General features: G+C 42.0%; 1 protein-coding gene across 1 annotated transcript in view; it reads right to left on the reverse strand.

Annotated features, from left to right (window-relative positions):
• Positions 1-13,979, reverse strand: part of nell2 (neural EGFL like 2) — a 108,988-nt gene that overhangs the window by 69,405 nt on the left and 25,604 nt on the right. Inside the window, exons 9-10 of the mRNA XM_023353341.1 lie at positions 12,897-12,999; positions 7,920-8,011 (exon numbers count right to left, since the gene is read on the reverse strand). Coding sequence (XP_023209109.1) covers positions 7,920-8,011; positions 12,897-12,999 — 195 coding nt within the window. The remainder of the gene's footprint in view (positions 1-7,919; positions 8,012-12,896; positions 13,000-13,979) is intronic.

Genomic DNA, 13,979 nt, shown 5'->3' on the forward strand with positions numbered 1-13,979 from the left:
TCCATCTAACGGGTTAATTGAGTTTCCTAAATCTGCCGGGATTTACCCTGTCCAGAACTGAAGTAAACTCTGTTTAAGCTGGTTTCGAGAAACGATTCACCTGATTTTTAACGGCCTACATCCAGGTGTCTCACCCTTCTTCCCTCTGTGAATTAGCCAGACTGAGCAGCCTACAGCCAACTAGTTTCACAGAGCACACCTGTTAACGGTCGCTCGTTCTCTTATTTTACAACTTGCATTTGTTATTGAACCAGGTAGGTTTTAGTGACTCGGGCGAGTCCCAAGGATGACGTTTTAAATTTGGGCTACCAGCAACTTAAAAACATTTTAAACTTTTTCCTCTCCAGAATCAAACATCACAGCTATTTTACAACCATCAAAGAACTTTAAGGTGACTCATTAACTGAATGTCCACAACATCTTTTAGATTTTCTTTATGCTAAATATTTTATTAGTAAGGCATTTTTGCAAGGGTCAGTACAGCTTAATTCAGTAGCAGAAATAATCAAATAAGTAAAATCAATCATCTAGTCTGTCTTTCCCTACTGCTGACACTGAAAACTAAAAAAGGAACCTTTGAGAGAGACGGACGGAGCCTGGCGCCTCGAACCCCAGACCTGGCACGACGACGAAGAAGGTGCTGCAGCAGGAGGAAGACGCCGATCGATGAAGGCCAGGATCTCCGCAGGTCTGATGATGAAGAAGGTGTTGCAGCAGGAGGAAGACGCCGATCGATGAAGGCCAGGATCTCCGCAGGTCTGATGATGAAGAAGGTGTTGCAGCAGGAGGAAGACGCCGATCGATGAAGGCCAGGATCTCCGCAGGTCTGATGATGAAGAAGGTGTTGCAGCAGGAGGAAGACGCCGATCGATGAAGGCCAGGATCTCCGCAGGTCTGATGATGAAGAAGGTGTTGCAGCAGGAGGAAGATGTTGATCAGCGAAGGCAGGAATCTCTGTAGGTCTGATGAGCCTCCTCTCCGCATGGATGGTGAGGTCACACAGGACTTGGTGCTGGCAGGAAGGAAGGCACCAGTTCTTCTTCTTTGTCTTTGCCTTTGTCTTCATCTTTGTCTTTGGGGTCTGAACCCAGCCGATGAGAGAAGTGCGATTCGAAGCCACAGGTTGTAGGGCTGACGGGTTGGTCCCCATGGCCGGACAGTCTTCGGCTCCGTGGCCCCGGCTCTTCTTCAGCTGCAGAGTTCTTTGTCCATCTCGATCTTGGCTCGAAGCTGCCCGGAGGATCCAACGAACGGTTCCTCTTTTGCACTCACCTTTTATAGGGTTTCTGACTGCTTAGACAGATGATCTCATATCCATCACTGTCTTACAGACATTTCCTGATGTCTGTGCTAATGTCTCAGGGTTGCTCAACCTCCTATGTCCATTGCCTGCACAACCTTTCACCTACTCTCTAAATAAGGCGTTGATCATCTCTGCTCTCCTGTTAGTTCCTTGCCTTTCACCTTTCACCTACTCTCTACCTCCAACATATCAGTGATGTTTAATTGCAGTTACACCTTTTACACCATTTCAAGTTCAATGTCAAAATCACATTTATATCACATTTATTTTCTTTAGCTTCTTTGATTTAGCATTCATTTATAATTTTATAACCATAACTTATATCACATTTATTTTCTTCAGCTTCTCTGATTTATCATTCATTTATGATTTTATAACCATAACTTATTAATTATACTTATTATAATCTTAATGTGAGTTATTACAGATGTTTTTCTGAAAAGAAACCAAGAATAATACATGATTCTAATTATTTGATGCCAAAGTTACAGTTACTTGTTTTTCTTGTAACTGTTCCCACAAATGTTCGTGTAAATATTATTACAAGTAAACCAATATTAATATAAGTATTTTACTTTGAATCTTATCAAATTACCAAAATGTTTAGATTTCATTCTTTAAACTTTCATGATTTAAAATAAGGAATAGTCTCAGCTATTTTTTATAAATCTGCAGGCTGGAACTTACTTCCTCTTTTTCCAGGAAACCTGCTTTTCTTGCTTCATGACTCTCTCTGACTGACTATGATTTCTTATGATTAAATAGAGAAAAGTAGAATTAAAGCAAAGTTTGCATGAGACAAAAACAACACACACAACCAGATTTATTTTATTGACACTTAAGTCTACTGTTGGGCCTAGATATCACTTGAGTGATTCATTTTAAAGATAACTTTATTTATTATTACTGTTAAACTAACTTTATTGACACTTAAGTCTACGGTTGGGCCTTGATGTCACTTGAGTGATTCATTTTAAAGATAACTTTATTTATTATTACTGTTAAACTAAAATCTCCAGCATGGGGAAGTGGGATGAGCTCGGATTTTCTTGACACCCCCTCCACGAGGTCAGACCTTTCACATGCTGGGAGTCCATCACCCTCCTGCAGTTCGCCGTCCTCATCCCCTGGAAAGAGAAGATGTTCGTCTGGGATGTGAAGATGCAGATTCTTCATCCTCAGTTGTCACAGAGGGCTCAGTGTAGTCATCAAAACTCCACTTCTCTTGACACCCCCTCCTTGGAGTTTTGATTTCCCCCATGAGGTGATGAATGTCGAAGAAAACTTGGATCGCTCTGATTCTTCTACAGGAACCTTCGCTGGATGAACTGTCGGTTCTTCAGGATGTGGGATGATTCTTTAGGGAAGATGGGCTGAGACAGAAGGCCTCAAACAAAAAAAAAAAAATTCTGGCTGTTCAGCAGAGCAAAGCAAAAAGCATAAGCATCATGACGCTTTATCCGTAATCATGATCCTTTTCCATTTTAATCCATCAGGTGGTGACAGGAGTTCTTCTTTAGCATAATCCAATTTCTTCACGGCCCTCCCAGTCCAAAGCCTTGAAGTTGTTCTTTGAACGGCAACCTTCCTGTAATAGTGGCCAGTCTACTGTAGGATGGCATGGTGCTTGATTCTCTGGCCACCTTCTCGTAATGTTCTGGTTTGCTGTAGCTAAGAACTGGCTTGAGCACTGCTTCCTCAGGGACCCCTTTCTTCATCAGTAGTACTGTGTTGAAGTTCAGTACTTGCTTTACAAAATCTCGGGCGTTGAATCTCAGCTTGATCCCCGTAGCTGCAGGCCGATCTTGAGCTTTAATCCAAACTCTCTGCCCTGTTTTCAGTGACACTTCGAGCTGCAACTTCCCTTTTTCTTTTCTGAGCAAAAAGGAGAAGTGTCTTCGCCTCCCTGCTTTCTGTGACGTGAACGGAGTTCCTCTGCAGGGGAAGACCTGCTCTTCTAGCAGTTGTCACTGTGTCCATCAGCACCAAGAGGTACTTCTCACCTCTCTTTCCTGTTGTCCCCATTGGCTCTGCTACATCCATGCAGACTGAACCCCATGGGACTGTGCTCTTGATGAACAAACCTTCCATCCGCTGCCCTGGGTGCCCTGCGTATCGACCACATACCTCAAAGTCACACAGCTGCATCGGATGGGCTGAAGGGACATCCAGCAGTCCTGCTTGCTCAGTTCTTCACGGGGGTGTAGCACGCCTGCATATTCGAGGGCCTTATGCACGCACCGTACTACCTGGTCCCCGTGCTACTCTAGGACCACCTGTCCTTAGGTGTTCTGTCCCACCTCGACACCGGCAGAGACAACCTCTCTTAGTGGCACGAAAGGTCGTCATCTTTGCCCCTCCATAGGGCTTCTTCTCAGGTGTGCGCCTTGTCGCTGCACCTCAAGTTTCGGGCGGAGCCTCAGTTCTGCTTTCTTCTTCCATAAGTTGTGATGAGCTACTTGTTTCCCTCTCGCACTCTCAAGCTGCTTCTCTCGGGTCTGGCACTCTTGATTTTCCTTTTCACCAGCTCCAGCAATCCTTCCAGTACTGCCGTTACTTCTCCGGCTTGAGCACTACCGGGAGCTTTTCCTTTCTGACGGCATCTCTCTTTGCCGTCTTGCTTCAGAATAAATCCCCAGTATGCCGACTGGTCGGACCCCTTTCTGGATCCATCGGTGTGGATTGTCCCTTCCAGTTGTCCTGGCTTCTCAGATGTCGCTTGCGGTCATTTCTTACTGGTGGGTTGTGCTGGCCCAATTTCAAGCTCCGGGTCCAGCAGGATGTCTTTAACCATGTCTGCGTCTGTGTGATGATGTCAGCTGCTGGTGTTTGTTCCTCTGTTGCCGGATGTCTTCTCGATGGCTGCAGTGGAGGACGCGGTGTGCTTCCTCATCCATCGTCAGCTGATGATACTTTTCTCTGTTTCTTGTGCATGCTTGCAGGCTGGTCTTTTCTTTTCTTGTCAACATGACATCACGATCCACTCCAGCAAGAGTGAGCCAACTTTTCTTTGTCAGGGGTTGATGTTTCAGTTCCTCATTCTTGGAACCAACTTCCCCACTTGCTTCAGGTCTGAGTCACAGTAGCTGTGCAGAAACTGATGCAGTTCTGTTGAGGTCTCCTCTTTCTCCAAACGATCTGGGCGGCCGGCTTCCTCCGGTTTCTTCCCCAGATTTTCCTCCTCGAAGTGATCATCCATCACTCCGTCTCTCTGTCGGTTCGAGTTGTCTATCCCCCAAAGCCTCTCTTTGCGCTCTCGAGCAGGGATGGGTCTAGACTATGTTGGCTACTAGCTTCACTGTCTGGATCCGGTCATCTATCCTCAGTAGAAGCTTTCCCTCACCTGTATGCCATACAGTTACTGCAAGGGTTGTGACTGACGGCCATATCAGTCACCATTAACTCTATTCCTTAAGAGTTAACAAACCAAGTGAGCTATTCAGATCCTCACATCTGTTTTTACTGACTTGGCATAGGGCCCTCCTACTCCGTTAGTCGAGTCCCTGTTCGGGCGCCACTTGTTGTTGCGCAACACCCCCCCCCTCCTTTCTGTCTCTACTGTCTCACTCTCTGCTTCCTCTTCTGAGAGGGGAGATGTGCTACCAGCTCTCCATCTAACGGGTTAATTGAGTTTCCTAAATCTGCCGGGATTTACCCTGTCCAGAACTGAAGTAAACTCTGTTTAAGCTGGTTTCGAGAAACGATTCACCTGATTTTTAACGGCCTACATCCAGGTGTCTCACCCTTCTTCCCTCTGTGAATTAGCCAGACTGAGCAGCCTACAGCCAACTAGTTTCACAGAGCACACCTGTTAACGGTCGCTCGTTCTCTTATTTTACAACTTGCATTTGTTATTGAACCAGGTAGGTTTTAGTGACTCGGGCGAGTCCCAAGGATGACGTTTTAAATTTGGGCTACCAGCAACTTAAAAACATTTTAAACTTTTTCCTCTCCAGAATCAAACATCACAGCTATTTTACAACCATCAAAGAACTTTAAGGTGACTCATTAACTGAATGTCCACAACATCTTTTAGATTTTCTTTATGCTAAATATTTTATTAGTAAGGCATTTTTGCAAGGGTCAGTACAGCTTAATTCAGTAGCAGAAATAATCAAATAAGTAAAATCAATCATCTAGTCTGTCTTTCCCTACTGCTGACACTGAAAACTAAAAAAGGAACCTTTGAGAGAGACGGACGGAGCCTGGCGCCTCGAACCCCAGACCTGGCACGACGACGAAGAAGGTGCTGCAGCAGGAGGAAGACGCCGATCGATGAAGGCCAGGATCTCCGCAGGTCTGATGATGAAGAAGGTGTTGCAGCAGGAGGAAGACGCCGATCGATGAAGGCCAGGATCTCCGCAGGTCTGATGATGAAGAAGGTGTTGCAGCAGGAGGAAGACGCCGATCGATGAAGGCCAGGATCTCCGCAGGTCTGATGATGAAGAAGGTGTTGCAGCAGGAGGAAGATGTTGATCAGCGAAGGCAGGAATCTCTGTAGGTCTGATGAGCCTCCTCTCCGCATGGATGGTGAGGTCACACAGGACTTGGTGCTGGCAGGAAGGAAGGCACCAGTTCTTCTTCTTTGTCTTTGCCTTTGTCTTCATCTTTGTCTTTGGGGTCTGAACCCAGCCGATGAGAGAAGTGCGATTCGAAGCCACAGGTTGTAGGGCTGACGGGTTGGTCCCCATGGCCGGACAGTCTTCGGCTCCGTGGCCCCGGCTCTTCTTCAGCTGCAGAGTTCTTTGTCCATCTCGATCTTGGCTCGAAGCTGCCCGGAGGATCCAACGAACGGTTCCTCTTTTGCACTCACCTTTTATAGGGTTTCTGACTGCTTAGACAGATGATCTCATATCCATCACTGTCTTACAGACATTTCCTGATGTCTGTGCTAATGTCTCAGGGTTGCTCAACCTCCTATGTCCATTGCCTGCACAACCTTTCACCTACTCTCTAAATAAGGCGTTGATCATCTCTGCTCTCCTGTTAGTTCCTTGCCTTTCACCTTTCACCTACTCTCTACCTCCAACATATCAGTGATGTTTAATTGCAGTTACACCTTTTACACCATTTCAAGTTCAATGTCAAAATCACATTTATATCACATTTATTTTCTTTAGCTTCTTTGATTTAGCATTCATTTATAATTTTATAACCATAACTTATATCACATTTATTTTCTTCAGCTTCTCTGATTTATCATTCATTTATGATTTTATAACCATAACTTATTAATTATACTTATTATAATCTTAATGTGAGTTATTACAGATGTTTTTCTGAAAAGAAACCAAGAATAATACATGATTCTAATTATTTGATGCCAAAGTTACAGTTACTTGTTTTTCTTGTAACTGTTCCCACAAATGTTCGTGTAAATATTATTACAAGTAAACCAATATTAATATAAGTATTTTACTTTGAATCTTATCAAATTACCAAAATGTTTAGATTTCATTCTTTAAACTTTCATGATTTAAAATAAGGAATAGTCTCAGCTATTTTTTATAAATCTGCAGGCTGGAACTTACTTCCTCTTTTTCCAGGAAACCTGCTTTTCTTGCTTCATGACTCTCTCTGACTGACTATGATTTCTTATGATTAAATAGAGAAAAGTAGAATTAAAGCAAAGTTTGCATGAGACAAAAACAACACACACAACCAGATTTATTTTATTGACACTTAAGTCTACTGTTGGGCCTAGATATCACTTGAGTGATTCATTTTAAAGATAACTTTATTTATTATTACTGTTAAACTAACTTTATTGACACTTAAGTCTACGGTTGGGCCTTGATGTCACTTGAGTGATTCATTTTAAAGATAACTTTATTTATTATTACTGTTAAACTAAAATCTCCAGCATGGGGAAGTGGGATGAGCTCGGATTTTCTTGACAGAATGTGGGAACTATTGTCAATATTGTACTTGATTTTTAGCATATTTTGGTGCAAAAGGGACCAGTTCTCCCTTGAAATCAATATTTTAATATTTATTAAGACTTTTACCTGGATTAATGAAGGATATAATAAAACTACTAACAGCAACGGAGGTATGTGTAAATGTGTTCAATATATAAAACAAACCAGTCATTTTAGATTTGTACTCTGCTTTTTTTAGTTTTGTTTTGTTTTGTTTTACACAAGTGACCCAGTGTTCTGACTTCTTTCTTTGCTTTGTGTCTCTAGGAGCTAAATGTGGTTGAGTAAATGTTTCTGGTGTGTTCAAATGTAAAGATTCTGAGCGGTGAGGGGTTTAGAGGGATTCCACTTCACTTTAGAGTGAATGCTGATGTCTGTAGCTAAAGAAAGAAGATCACAGTTAAGTGAAGCAGCACATTGCAGTGCTTAGAAAAAGACAAAGAAGGCCAGCAAAATTAGCTGAAGCAGAAAAAGCAGCTTGGTAAGCCCGAATTTTGTAAAGCTAGACCACTTTAGATATCAAATAAGCATTTAATCAGACAGCATACTGTACACTGTGACACAGACATCAATAGTGTAAGAGCTACTACCTGAGTTATGGCCCAATTTTCTTTCAGGGGAGGATTTTGATTCAATTCTCTTCACTAAACCGGGTGCAGCGCGTGTTTCTGAGTGTATGTGCTGACTTGACTTACCCGACATTCAAACAGCAGGCACCTGCCAGAAGAGTCGCGCACAGCCTTCTGATCTCCCTCCACCAACTCTCTTCCACCGAACAAGCAGACAGCTGGTGGGAGAAACACACACACACACACACACACCACTTGAAGAAGACGCACTTTATAAGTAAACAAAGACTTAAGAGCCCAACTTCACATTTTTTGATGTCATAGTTAAGATAATGATCTGCCTTTTTTCCTACGTACGGCATGTCAACAAGACGATGTGAGCTAGCACAAGATATTTCGTTACATTACCTAAGTTTTTTTTAGGTAAAGAACAGCTTGAATTATTCTGTGCAAGCATGTTTTCACTGCTTCATAGACCAGAGCAAACAACCCCCCCCCCCCCGAAAAAACAAAACTTTAAGACAATCTGAGCTCAACAGAAACAGCAAAGCTAGTTTCCCGCTAACCCCACAACTGGACAGGAACGGTCAAAATGGATAAATAAACAGCTTAAAGAATAAAATATGTGCCTTGTCTGTAAATAGCTTAAGGTAATGCTCCAACACATCCAACGCATCCACTGGAACTAATACAGTCTATGCACCAAAAGACTGAAATATCTGAATTCATTTTGTTTTGTGTTAAATTAGCTGAGATGGGACAAAGTTCCCCGATTTAAAACTGAGGCCTGAGGTTGAATAACATTTTAATTGATAAAAAGTATTGTGTTTGTTCCTGGGGATTAACATGAATAAATCCCTAATCTGATTTTTGGTAAAATCCTAACATAATGGTTTGGTGACCGAAACTACAAATAACAACTAGGGAAAAGTTAGGCTTTATTTTTTCTTACATTTTGCATTTCTCTCCAAATTTCCCAACACTGAAGCCAGAGCTGTTTAACATGGCTCACATATTCTGTTCTTATCATCAGAAGCTCCTTTATGCTTTTTAAAGCCTCAGGTAAATGAGAGTCAGACCAAATCAAGCATGTTAAACCCAATTAAGAACTGCGAGAGAAGAAGTGATGACATAGTTAATGTGTTGAGAGAGAAAGCACTTCCCAGCGCCGCCTTAACGAGAATCTGTTTTAAATAATGAAAGAGGCCGATGAGGGCGGGGGCGCTGCAAAACAACGACGTGGGTAGATAGAGCCCCGGCTTGATGATGCACTGGGGGTCAGACAGGTTCCGGTTGATGCGAGGAGCAGGGATGATTGACACCACCGGTCGGGTACCATCACGGAGCGGTGGACGGCTTCTCAAGCGCTGTGCTTGGCAGGCAATTGAAAAAGAAAAAAGACAAGCAAAGTGCAACCCTCTCCCCTGCTAGGCCGAGTAAAATGAGATAAGGCTTTAATTTGGAGGACGAATCATGTCTTTGTTGAGGAGAAATATGTGGCGCTGTTCTCTCAAAATCCGCAGCATGCCTCATCATTAGCTGCATGGACCTGGTTGAGATAAGTGAGCTCAGGAGTGTTGGGTTTTAAGAGCAACGTGTTTATGTTAGAGAAACCTTGCTGCAGACAGATTTAGGGTTAAAGTCTCCCGTGCTGAACCCCCCCAAAATGATGTTGAGGCAAGATGCTCAGAAGCCGGGACTAATGGCTTCCTTTCTGACCTGAATCTGATCTTGTAGCGCTCTCGCAAAGGAAGCTGGAGAGCAGCAGCATAAGTGTGTGGGAGTTTGTGATAAGCGAGTTCTGAAATGAAGTCCACTTGAACAACGAGTAAAGTCAAATCCACAAAGGAATAGACACATTCTGCAACAGTATTTTCTTCTTTATGTCTGACAGAATATTTCTGTGTGCAGAACCTGGAAATCCTTATCACACGCCATTTACATTAAATCTTGATCAACTAAGGATTCAGCAATCTGAGTGGTCTTTTTTCTCTTTTCACGTTTCACAAGGAAGTTTATTCTGAAAGAGAGAGTGTATTGGATGTTGCAGCACCTTGCCAGTCTATATCATATAACCTGCCCTGAATACTGTGCTCAGACAAATGAAAGCAGCTGAAATGCTAGTAGCTAAAATTTATGACGTTCAAAGCAAAGTGCTAAAAAATGAAACATTTTCTTTACATTTTGTCTTATATATAAATATGGTATTAAATATGTTGTGTTTATTGAAAACTGTAGCAGCCTACACCTTACAGACAGACATCTTCTGCTTTTGTCAGGAGGGGCAGTGTTTTCAAGTCGCCCTAGCCGGTTTAAGGTCATGACAGAGCATCTCAATAGGACTTACCCCAGCCTTTGACTAGCCCACTCCAAAACTTTCACTTTGTTCTTTTTTTTTGTGTTTGTTATTTTTATTGATAATAATATTGATGTTTTGGATTATTGTCCTGCTTTATAACTTGAGTATGCTCAGACTTGTAGTCAAAAACTACCAGCCAGATTTTCTGATAAAAATCTAAATTTAAGGATCCATGAGAGATGGCAAAATGTTCAAGTCCTATTTTCCAAAACTTCTTGGAGATCAGCAACAACAGTGGGTTTCACCTTAGAATCCTTTGATGAATAACATTTTTGCACGTCTGCTTCGTGCTTTTGAATAATCAACACAAAACCGACCCTCTAGTGTTTTGTAGTGATTTTCTTTCATAAGCTCCTGTAGTTGTCTGTGTGGTCTTGGAGTAGCTAATACTGGCAATAAGTAATGGCTGCCAAAGTGGTTTACTTTGTTCCAATCACTTAGAAATGGCTTTGTAATCCTTTCCCCACTGACAGATGTCAATGGCTTTGTTTCTCATCTGTTCACGGATTTCTTTACATCAGGACATTTGTTGCTTTCAGCCCAATCCGTGTCGTTCTGTTTAAGTGATGTCTTGTTTCTAAAGATCTGGCATCAGTCAAGGATTGAACTCAGCTTTCCAAGACAAAGGGGGAAAATCACTTTTTCAGACAGCCAGGTAGTTTCAGGTTGCTTTTTCACCATAATAAATGAGCTCATCATCTGAAAACTGCTTTTTGTTTTTTTTCTCTCAGGTTAACTTTGTTAGGTATTAAAATTTGTAAGGTGATTTTAAGGTGGATATAAAAAAGCAAACAGAACAAATATGACAGGGAGCAAATACTTCTTCACAGCACTACAAGGGTTTTCATTTAACAAACCCTGGAATAGGCAGAGTTAAGCTTGCCACTGGCATACAGGGTATCTAAAGGTTTGAGCAAGTCAAATTTAAGAAAAAAAAATGTTCTTAATGCCATCATGAATCAAGTTTGAGACCATAAAAGAGTAAATATAGGTATATAGGTAATGGAACTTCCTGGATTACAATCAGGCATACCAATAACTGTGAACTCAGCTTTATGCTTCTCACACTGCATATCGCTCTCTTAATGCCCCAGAGTGGTCAGGTTAAAAGTTTTTGTTTATTTTCTGCATTTAGTCTTCTATGGGTTGGCAGAATCAGTCAGCCAGTGGCAAAAATTCATGTTGTCCAGCCAAATTTATACTTGCCCATGACAGAGGCAAAAAGCTAGCTAGCTAGGGCAAATGTATATTAGAAGCTAGTAAGAGCTACCTCAACCACCTCACAAAATGCACAGAATGCAATGAAGATGTCTGCGTGCGACTCAAACGTTTGTCTGACAGAAAAGTCCTGTGAGAAAAAAAAAAAACTACATCAAGCAGTCCCACCATAGCAGAATTTAAGACCTACTATTAACAAATTTAAGGCCAGCTTACATTTTCATTCAGGAATTTAAGACATCTTAAGGCCTTAATTTTTGCCACACAAATTTAAGACTTTAAAGACATGTGGACACCTTGTGATGAGAGTTACGCATCTAGCCAAATTAACGATAAACTTTAATTAGTTTACCAAAAATCTTATATTTGCTGTTTGAACATTTTAAAATGTGATGGGTTGCAACTGTTGTGAAATGCCGCTCAATGAGATAAAAATGTTAAGGTAGTATCGCCTATTCTTCCCTGAGACTAACGGTTTCTTTTTCTGACAGAGCTGAACCTTGTCTTATGTCACGCATGCAAACGAAGCCGGAGAGCAACAGCAGAAGAACGTGGGAGTTAGTGAGGAGCGAGCTCTGAAAGGAAGTCGGCTGGCACTACGTGTGAAGTCAAATCTGCAAAGAAATACTATGCAACCATACATTCTGTATTATTGTATTTTTATATGATGTCTGATCTTATTTGTAGGGCAAAGAATTAGACTATGAGTAATTACAAACCTCAGAGTAAGGTGATTAGACTGTATAAACAACATGTAAGCTGGACATTGATCCAGACACTGGCCGTTTTTTTTCTACCATTTTTCAAAGACATTTATTTTTTTTATTTAGTAAAGCTATTCCATGGTGTGAAAGGATAATATCCACTGAAATCCATTTGTAATGAGGGTGGAATTGAGAGAATATGAGATGCAGACTGCTGCTGTGAAGAGGCTAATAAGAGTTCATTGCTCAGCTCAAAGACTTCTGGAAAAAAAATAAAAACCCTGACCCTCTTTGTAGCAATGTGATGAAACAGAATTATTTATCCCCCCAGCCAGAACGCATGAGCGCTAAAAGTTAAAAAATGGACATTTACGGAGACGCTGCCAAGCGTGCGCCTCATTTTGGGCCTTTAACATTTAACACTTCGCTCCTCTTCACTTTTCTCAAAGCGGCTGCGTGTCACACCACAAATAGGAAGTACTTTTCATCGCACGCAGCGATCCCAGATTCACTGGCTCACGTCTATGTGACTGCTGGCCATCTGTGTTTTGAAGCCAGCTTGTGAATAATTGATTGGTCCGTGTATATGCCAAAAGGACGGACTCATCTCGAGGGACGTGTTAGGATGTAGCTTAGCAACACGGCGGAGCCCCGGTCAATTGTCAGGCAGCCCTGGTGGAGGCGTTATGTTTGCTCTCTGGATCTGCTTGTGGAGGTTGCGCCGCTCTGATCTGGAGTGTGTGCGTGCGTGTGTGCCTGAGCTATAACGTCCATGCTTTCGTAAGTGTAGGAAGGTGCAGAGGTTAAGAGTACTCCACTTACGCAGGCACTCCTTGCAGCAGGCTCCCTTCACGTAGGCAGGAGCCGTGCCTGCCGGGCACTGAGGGGGAGGGCAGGAGATGGCCTCGCATTGCACCGTGCCGTTCTGCAGGAGACACAAAAATCAGGTTGTTTGAACAGTGACCAAACAACCACAGCCCCCGTCACCCTCTCCGTGTCGACTTAAAATAACTTAAAAGACTTTAAAAAACTTAAAATATACGCCGCTGCACACAAGTGTGCAAACCCTGCCTGGTTTCATCCTCTCCAAGCTGCTTCCTTGTTCCTGCTGTGGAAGAGCATCCTAACAGAATGATGCTGCCACTACCATATCTCACCGTACGGATGGTTGCTACAGGGTGACGTGCAACGTTACTCTTTGCCCACACATAGCGTTTTGAATGTGAGCAAAAATATTCAACTTGTGACTTTTGGTTTGACTTCACTTGAAAAGAGAACCTTCTTCCATATGTGTGTTGTAGCTAGCTGCAAACCACGCACAGGAGCCTTTTTTTGATTAAATTACAAAAGGGTGAACTCTGACTTCTGGGGGAAATTAGTACAGATTTCATTTAAGTTTATCAGAGTAAATTACATCAATGCACAGGGTTTTTATTTAACATCACAAAAACATCAAATGTTGCCAAGTATTTTTGGTTCTAGTGAAAGCATCTTAGTGCACTTGAAATAGGACAAAACCAAGTGACTTTTCAGCAACAAATAGGAGATTGGTTCAAGCTAATAATAATGATGAAAAAGTACTACCGTAGTAATAAGTGCCAGTTGAACAAGACATTTCAACTCCAAATTGAACTTGATCTTGTTCCACTGGCAGATTATTTCACTAATAATAATCTGCCAGAAGTGAAATAACAAGAACTTTTTCATCAATATTAAGGATTTATTAACCTAATACTAGTTCCCGTATTTCTCTGGAAAGTTACTTATAAGTCTTATTTCAAGTGTACCAAGATAATTGCTCTAGAAACCAGACCAAAAATATTTAGTATGATTCTATGTTTCTGCAGTGTGTGAAAAGTTCTTAGAACAAGATAGCAATTGCTTTGCCTACTTCACAATTGTGAA

The sequence above is a fragment of the Xiphophorus maculatus genome, chromosome 2 (genome assembly GCF_002775205.1).
Source record: "Xiphophorus maculatus strain JP 163 A chromosome 2, X_maculatus-5.0-male, whole genome shotgun sequence".
Lineage (NCBI taxonomy): Eukaryota > Metazoa > Chordata > Actinopteri > Cyprinodontiformes > Poeciliidae > Xiphophorus > Xiphophorus maculatus.